We start from the raw sequence: 9,770 nt of genomic DNA, 5'->3' as shown, positions 1-9,770 counted from the left end.
TTATGATTACCTGTGTTAATATATTCTTTTCATGTATTAGTTGCACTCAAGTCTTTGTACATTTTCATTGTCGAAACAATCTTGTATAGGTAAAATGAATGTATAGTTTTCAATGTTTTTTTATTTTCTTTTAAAATACTTTTTTTTGTATAATAATTTCAAGACGTTTTTCTTTTGTTCTTTCATTGTCATAGAAACGTCATAAGATTTTGAAAAGGCACTAAATGTCAAATGTAATAAGGTACTTGTTTTTCTCCATCCTTTCTATAAACATATATAGATTAACATACAAATGAATATGCAAACTAATCGATTTTCTATAGCTTAGGATTTACTGTTTAAATTTTCAATATCGTCATCTCGACTGAACTATTTCTGGGTAATGGATTTCTTTGAAGTACGTCACAGTCCATGGTTAAACCAGGTTATCGGAATTTATTGACACGTTACAGATTTGTTGTTTATAAGTTGCAGAGACCTTGTGAATTATCAGTTAAATGTAGAGATCTTGGTAATAACCAGGCATACTCGGATGAAAAAAAAAAGCTTGAGGGAGACATGTCACAAGAAGTACAAATAAACGTAGGAGGGACTCTGTTTATAACAAAATGGTCAACATTACACAAACATCGAAACACGTTATTAGGTTCGCTCTCAACTACATCAGAATTCTACAGCAAGAAGAAACAGTATTTCTACTTTGATAGAAACCCAGATTATTTCAACATCATTTTAGATTTTTACAGAAATGGACATATTCATTTTCCTACTCATGTTTGTGGATGGATCTGGAAACAGGAACTGCAATTTTGGAGAATTCCGGAAACAGAAATTTCCGAATGTTGTTACCCTACTTACGTCAAATATGACAAAAATAGAGCTGTGACTGAGTATATCAAAAATGCTTTTATTGTCTATACTGCCGAGTACCAGACTAAAGCAGTGTCTTGTTTAACAGGGATCACACAAAGAATATGGCTTTTTCTGGAGGAACCGACCTCTTCACTAGCAGCTCGGGTATGTATTACTAAACATAAAAAAGAAGATGTGGTACGCTTGCTAATGAGACAGCTCTCCACAAGAGACCAAAATGACACAGAAGTTAACAACTATAATCACTGCAGTATTTATATTATGATTTGACTAAAACTTTAAGAATATAATTAATAAAAACTAGCTGATAGCAATAAGATTTTTTTTATATTTGCTTTTAAGTTATTTTAGATCTTCAACTTAAATGAAAAAAGTTTGAAAGACATTTAGACATTAATATCTTCAAAAGCATATAAGCACCACACATTTTTTTTTATATTTTTCTTCCTATACATGTACAAAATGATGTATGTCATTTTCCCAAAGATACATATAAAGAATAAGGGAAATTACTTATGCCACAAAGTGCTTAATAATGGTTTTTGTATCTGAAATTTTCTGTATAAAATTAGATATGGCATGTGAGATTGTCATGGAAAGGCCTGACATGATTTTTAATTATTTTGATATTCAGAATGATGCAAAGCATATGTGCGCAAAATAAAATTTCATACAATTGTGAAACGCTCAAGTTAAATAGACAAAAAATATCTTTCGGCTTTAAAATGATTTTTTCATAACGAAACAGCAATAAAAAGTTTGTTGAAATCCCTGCCTGAATACAACAAAACTTCTTTGGCAAAAAAGGAGGGTTCGGAAAGCTTGTTTAGTTTAAACAATATTTATTTTTTTAGAAGTGCACGAAATACAATTATAAAATAAAAATGCTGGGATTCGGAAAAAAGAAAAACTTATATAAATTCCTCCTCCTTAGAATCATTTAGAAACATACATGTAGGCTTACAATGCCATGACGTACTGTTAACTTGCAGCCGACAGTTTCCGAGATCTACTTCGCACAAATTTATCTACGAGAAAGAAGCGCAAAAAAAAAGGGAAAACATTTAATTAAAATAATAATGAAAATATAACAGATGGTTCTCTTGAATCTTTATTAAGATATAAGAGAAAACACAAAGTAAACATTCCGAAGGTATTAAGAGGCTTTCCGACATTTATATGTATCGTTCGTTTTTTTTTTTGCGCCTCGTTATTTTATTGATAGCGTATGTTACATGTACTTGTAATAGCACAAAAATTGAAGCATGTAATGCGCTAAATTTAACAATATCGTTCAACATAAAATTGCAATGTATATCATAAAAAAGTAAAATCATAAAAAAAACGAACTCCGAGGAACAGGCATTTTCAGATGTAGAAAATGATTTTTACTTGCATGAATTTGGAGCCGTATTTGTTTGTTTGTAAAGTTCAGAGTAAAACCAATGCTTAATTTTAAGTCAAGAATTGAATATCCATATCACAAATTGTCTTAACTTTGCTTACTGAAAGTTCAGAGTCAGATATTTTATGTCTATTCAATTCGAATTATACCAAAGAGATTAATTCTAGTTCAAACTTATACTGTTAATGATTTCATTTTTTATAGAACATTTTAAACATTAAATTTTTTCATTAAATCTAAAAAAAAAATTAAACATCACAATTCAGTCTTATTACTTTTTAAGAAAACGGTATGCATCACGGGCTTTTATTACCATGTTCAAAGAGCGTCAGCCGTACATACAATAAATGAAAACCCGCTCTACAGACTTTATGCTATCGAAGCACTTTTCTGATTCTTAGTAACCTTCACCAGGAATATTAAAAGCCGAGGAATATTAAAAGCCAAGGATTTAAAAATCGAATCGGTTGAAGATCAATATGACAAAAAAGGACCTTAAAACAATGCAAGAATCAATTTAAGAACAACTTTGAATGTCTTATAATTTATAAATTCATATAAACGTCCAATTACCCATGATAGTACCTAAGGTAAAAAATGAATTCATGTTGTTATATAAATAAGCACTAGCCGAAACACGCCTCCGGCGTTGAATTTTCTCGCTGTGTTGAAGACCCATTCGTGGCCTTCGGCTATTTTCTGCTCTGCTTTGGTTGCATGTTGTCTCTTTGACACATTCCCGGCCTCATTTCCATGTTTCCAATTTTCATTGATACTATCACGATTGGAATAAATATATAACGTGCGGGAGGGAGGGACATAGTTTACCTACTTTAGTTGATGTTTTATAAAGTTTTATGTCAGATTTATTTCATGAACGGACTAAAGAACCAAATTGAACTGTCACAGCACTATATAAAAATAAAAGTCAAATAATCACGAAACTCTGGTTTTCAATTTAGCAATCATAATGATAAATTACGATATACATAAACACTTTCAAAGCCGTTTGTAAAAAAACACACAAATAGTATCTGATCTTTTTATATCATTTCCACTATCATCAAAAAGCGATAACTAACCAATATAGATCAATATACATAATACCACAGATGATGGCTGCTTAACGTCCAGCGACAAACTAATATGCACATTCAGGACGAGAACATCTTGAATATGAATATTAACTCTGCATGCTTTGAATTCAGGCGGATTTTAACGTATTCACAAAGTAACAGTCCACAGAAAGACAGGTTACTTTAGCCGGCCACATTACTCTGAGCCGACCAGTCTTCTGTCTTACTCCTTAAATCCGCCTGTCTAGTGGAGAGGCAGCAAAATACAAAATTGAAAATCTTTGGTTTGACTCAACCGGGGTTCGAACAAACAACCTTTCGCACTTAGGGCGAACACTCTACCACGAGGCCTCTTTTTTTTTAGATTAATTTGTAGAAACGGTGATGTTAAATTTTTTATTTCACTCTGATACTTATCATAATATATTGGTATACTAGTACTTAAAAAAATTATCAATATTTGTTCTGACAATTCACCAAATTGGATTGAAGGCTGACATTGCATAAGTCTTCTAGATGATTTGAATTTACGATCCGTAACCACATCTTTCATAATCAAATCTGAATAGATGACCGTCTTTACTTATCTTCAAAAATGTATCTCAAATATTGTTTTTATATTCACCAAATAACAGCCCCGAAAATCGAATATTCATATAAAACGCTATGTCATTATACAACGTTTGTTTATAAACACTGAAGTTTTACCGTTATATTTCGATAATATCTGCTATAATTAAATTCTTCTCTTTGTTATTACAGAATGTAAATAAAATATAAATCGTATAAAGCATTCGTTTTTGTTAATAGAAAACTATTTTATCTGATCGATACATTATATAAAATTTTCAAAACATAAACTTGGCCTATACAGTATAGATCATATCTTCTTTTGTAAACTCTGGGATATAAAGAACTCACTGAATTGGACAATTTAAATTCTAATGATTTTTGTAATTTTAATGTAGAACTAGAATACTATAATTAGTCGATCATTTAGAACAATAATACCAATTGAATTGACAATGAGGAATTTAGTGTCCTTCCCCCAGGGACGGCATACAATCCTGTTCTCTTCTGCGATTTATCGTGCTACTGTTTGTTCTATACTTAAAAGCACTGTGAAGTGGTGATATTACAAATCATGAGGGACTTTTTCTATATAAAGTATACTTGTAAAAAACTATCAAATTGCGTTCACATAAAGCCGATTATAAAAAATATAGTTCACCGTACACAGCCTTCAACAATGATCAAAATTCGCTAAGAAAACGGACATGTGATTTTTTGGGTGAGGACCGGGAGAACTTTGAAAATAAATCGCCTTGTCTGGTAAGAACTAAAATTCAATGTTCTTTAATAGTTATCCCATGAGGACGCGGTGTGTCAAGGTAAGATCACCCTGATGTCCGGAGGCCCAGAGGGTGATCTAACATTGACACCAAGTCCGAATGGGATAAATATCTTACATCCCAGTTGTTACAGTTTTAGATTAGACGAAAAACTATTTACAATTCATAGAATCTAGTTTAGAACACCGCACAACCATTTAAATACCCTTTATGAGCCAGAACAAGATGTTTTAATATGAAACCATGTCAACTCGCCCCCACTGGCCAATCGGTCCACATTTAATTGCCACTTTCTAAAAAATCGTCCCACTCTTGTTTACCAACTCGAACCACTTACGAAAAAGGGTGATACACCATTGAACAATCAGTCTTACAACTCGCCTTACTTATGAAAAGGGTTATAACCCCACTATAATAAATGCTTGGCAACTTATGAAGATATCTTGCTTCCTTCAAATTTGTTAAATTACTGACAGTTGGTATCCAGTCGTCCTGGTATAGGGGTATGTGTTGTGGTTTGATATGCTAATTGTATATGAGTTCGAATCCCAGCATGGACAATGGATTTTTTCTATATAAATTTTGAAAGTGTGTCCTTTTTCAAAAAATATTTCTAAGTTTTATGTCGATTAGGTATTCCCGTCAAAACAAAAGAAAGCATGAAAAACAACGAAACTCAAGCTGGGCTGATCTGGTAGGGATGATCAGCCTCAGATCACCCCTGGTAGAACAAAGGAGCTGGGATGTTATGCACGAGACAGGATGGAAAAAATATACCCATCAACACTAAATGCAGGAAACAAATGTGAATGAAAAGTGAAAATTTTCGCGCGGCAATAAAATAAACATGCGAATCAGTGATAGACGAATAGAAAATTCAATCCACCAAATAATCACATCGATGCAACATGAATATAAAGGGATGGCATATATTGCATTTGATGAACAAATAATTAACAACTTGATAAAAACCGGTAAATGATTCTGTATGGCCGTAAAAATCAGAATGACTTTTAACAACACATGTGGTAGTATTGCTTTATATTAAATTCAATGAAAACATTCTTCAGCATGTTAAGAAAAATATTCCATTAAGCTTTTTCTATTTAAATCTTTTAGTTAGCGTTTCCTAAATCTCAAAGTAAACTTTGAACATTGATTTCAGAAAATAGGTGAAATGCATGATCAATACGTTTGTAATTCTTAATGTTGTATTTATACTCATATATCGATTTAATTTCAAAACAATTGGTTGAGAAAGTTTGGCATGTGCGGATGTTTTTTTCTATTGTTAAATCTTTATATGATTAATTATGGGAAATCTAATACAAGGCAACAACGTATTGGTGTAAACGAAATCGCTCGGTATCTATCGTTTCCAAAATCGGAAAGCAAATTACAGATTGCATTCTAAATACTTCTGAATAAAAACCGTGTTAATATTCTCCTCTTATCATCATGGTTACCTCTCGACGTAACACGCGCGAAAAATACAGCCCATTCAAAGCATCAAAACATAGTCAATGACATATGTTTGAAGTTTATTCCAGACATTAAATAAAAATTTTAAAAAAGGTCAATATTTAATATTTTATAAATGTAATGTAGTTCTGTGTAAAAATATTTTAAATGTATTATTTTTTTCCAGATATTTGGTGTCATCTACATTTTGGTAGTAGTCCTGTCAGCAATAACTCCGATGTTAGTTACTTACCCTGACATCAGAGAACACATTGTAGACATCAATGTGTTGGTGTATGTCATGACCATGAAAGGCTTAAATTTATGGATAAACACCGATAATCCGAAGGAAGTTATGTTCGTTACAACAAAAATGCCTGACTGGCTTCAAAATTTGGATCTTTTCATAATGATCTTCTTTTCCTTTGAACAGCTTTTAAGATTTATAAGTTGTCCAAGAAAGTTACATTTTTTCAAAGACTGGTTAAATGTTTTAGATATTATATTGTTTATCGCCATGTGGGTACGTTATGGAATATCCCATCACCGGGAAAAGATACTCGAAAGTCTAGATCTGTTAATCATATATGCAGTCTGCTATAGCGTCGTTGTTTTTCGTCTGCTAAGATTCTTCCGAATCACTAGACAGTACAGTGCCCTTCGGATACTATTGATGTCTGTTCGGGCCAGTCTGAAGGAACTTAGTCTGCTCATTATAACCGTTATGGTATTTATACTGCTATTTTCCAATCTCATATATTTTGCTGAGCTACGCGAGCCATCGACATTTCCAAATATGCTGACCGGTCTTTGGTGGTCTGTTGTTACTATGACAACCGTCGGATATGGTGACGTGGTACCCCATTCTGTTCTTGGGTGTTTGGTTGGATCAATCTGCGCAATGTCCGGTTTACTGATACTTGCCATGCCAATTGCTGTGATAGCTGGGAAATTTAATGACCTATATGAGAAAAATGCTGAAAGGGAGGATTTTATCAAACTACATCAGCAGAATGAAATAGCTGAAAACCAAATTCAACCTTGGGAGAAGATTAAATCAATGAAAAAAGATGGGATCAGCAATGAGGACGGTTTGAGAATCGTAGATTTATCAATGGGACAAGAATAATGACGCACGAGTTCGAACGCTTTACTAAGGACTTACTAACACTTCAGGGAGATAACTTTATAGAAAAAGTCTGAACGTTTTAATCATCGTCCTACTGTTGAGGATCTAGTAAGCTTCACAATGATCAACATTAGTTTTTGTCAAACTACTCTATTTAATGAAATTTTTCAGATAAAGTGTGTGGCTCAAGTTTAAAAAAAAAGTTTTTGACAAATTATTAAAGAAAATGTTTTGACAAAATGTTATGAATATTAAACAAGCTCAATTAGTTTTAGTCAGACGAGGTGTTTGGTACCACCTTAAAAGCAAATAAAAAAGTTGATTACATTTACGTCGTTTGGTCTGTGGTAGATATTTGTTACTTTGGTAATACTACCATAGTTTCTATATTTTTTATATTTATATACTTTCAATTATGCTTATCGTGTATGAACTTAAATGAGTGACAGAATTTAGATTTAAAATGATTAAATTGATGCCTGTAAAATCCGAGACTGGCGAGTTTACACGACTTGCTGTCCAAAGTTTTTTTTTCTATATGATGACATTAGTTCTTGTCAGTCTGTAGGACTTAATATTTTTAATTAGTATTTGCTATGCTATTGTCATGCTGATTGTGATGGATATTAATTCGTTACAGTGGTAAAGTCACTTTACCCTGTATTTGTTTTACTCGTATCTCTTAGTCATTTGCGGAAATATTTATTTATTGTGGCTTAATGAATCAAGAATCTTTAATAAGAACAATAGATGAGGCCATATGTTTTGCTAAATATCTATAAAACCGTTATCTCATGTAGCCTTACATGTACATGTATACAGTAATATTTTTTATAACAAACAAAAAAGAAGTTGCATGCGATTATGTTAAGGATATACTTAGTTGAAATTAAAAACATTAAGAATAAAAAATTGCTGCTATGATTCAGAAAAACATTACATGTAGTTAAAAAGAACAAAATAATCTAAGAATATTGATCGGTTATGCTGCTCCTTTTCGAGATATTTAATTTCCCAAAATGGCGGGGAAAAGCTGATTCGGACTTTAATCTAATATATTTGCATTAGTTTTATTTGGGTCTTTAATCGAAAGAAAAGAAATCTAGAATCTGCTTTCATTTTTGTACATGTCCTTTTTATGAGCTTTTTAAGTGTTATTTGAAAATAAACTTAAATGGATATTATAGGGTAAAATATGTAACCCTGTATCATATGAAAAAAATCAAAGAGTCCGAACATCTGACAAACATTTCTAAACCTGACCAAAGTACGTCCTTAAATTGAATAACAAATATACTAAAAGACACTTGTTTATATTCATTTTTGCTATTCATGCTATTCAGCCTTTATAAATATATTCACGTCTTGCAAAATCTATAAACTTACATCATAAATAGTTAATATACAAGTATATATGAATTTGATTATATGTCATTTTTTGTATTACATGATGACGTAATAATCTAAAATTCCCACTTGAAGCTGAGATACTGGAAGTTTTCAATTAGTAAAAATTCAATTGAAATGACAATTCTAGTTAAATGGATACATTGTGTATATGTAAAATTTATTTAACATCTAATATATTTTGTACAATAATCATTTTAAATCTATTTGCGTTTTATTTTATTGTTGTCTAGAAACTAAAGGATAGCATGTGTCAATTCATGACACAAAATCACTAAACACATATCAAAATAAGCAAAGAAACTGCTTGTATGTTGATAGTTTTTTGTCCTCTCAAAGACACACAGAGGGCATAAATGTGGAGCAAAACCCTGACTTATTGCAAGATTAAGCCGATCCTTAACACCGATTTTAGCTGGAAGTCAATCACACAACATCTGTGATCGGTAGAACACAACCACGTGGTAATATCAACAAAATTTGATTATGAATTTGACAAAGATCTGTGCAGGATATTTTCGTTTTTTGATAGGACATTTGAACTTTTTACAATGTTGCAATGACATTTTGCGCTTTTATAACATAGATGTGTCATTGTGCTTCAACCTAGATGACATTTTCGCTTTTATAAAATGAAACTTTTTGATTTTTATAAAGATTTATCGTTTTTGTAAATTAAGTAAGCGCTTTTCGTATAAGAAATTTCGTCTTTTGTTGTTGTATATATGACGTTAGCAATTTTTGTAAAGGAATTTGCACTTTACGAACTGTTAATTGTGCTTTCTTTGTAGAGGAAAATTAATAATCGCTTTTCGTTAAGGAAAAAACTCTTTCGCGTAGGAAGTTAAAGTTTTTTTTAAAAGAAGTAAACGCTTTATGTATATGATACTAAGCGCGTACAAATATAGTCAAAATAATAATTATTTATTGTACAATTCAAGTCCACAGTCGGTCTAGTCCTTGCCTTAATCTGCAAATCTTTAGACAGCTTTTCAAATTATGTGTAAGACTTTTTATTTATATAAAGAAAAAAATTTGTATTTCATTATTTTAAATGTCTAATTAAA

The 9,770-nt window shown here is 31.6% G+C and overlaps 1 protein-coding gene across 1 annotated transcript; it reads left to right on the top strand.

Moving 5' to 3' along the window:
* Window positions 1–300: 300 nt before the first annotated feature.
* Window positions 301–7,824, top strand: LOC139526003 (potassium voltage-gated channel protein Shaw-like). The gene is made up of 2 exons (XM_071321188.1): window positions 301–1,017; window positions 6,355–7,824. The coding sequence occupies exons 1-2, from the start codon at window positions 412–414 to the stop codon at window positions 7,294–7,296; spliced, it is 1,548 nt and encodes a 515-aa protein (XP_071177289.1). The 5' UTR covers window positions 301–411; the 3' UTR covers window positions 7,297–7,824.
* The last annotated feature ends 1,946 nt before the right edge of the window (window positions 7,825–9,770 follow it).

Source organism: Mytilus edulis, chromosome 6 (genome assembly GCF_963676685.1).
Source record: "Mytilus edulis chromosome 6, xbMytEdul2.2, whole genome shotgun sequence".
In the NCBI taxonomy this organism is placed as follows: Eukaryota; Metazoa; Mollusca; class Bivalvia; order Mytilida; family Mytilidae; genus Mytilus; species Mytilus edulis.
This window is presented reverse-complemented; position numbering and strand designations above follow the sequence as displayed.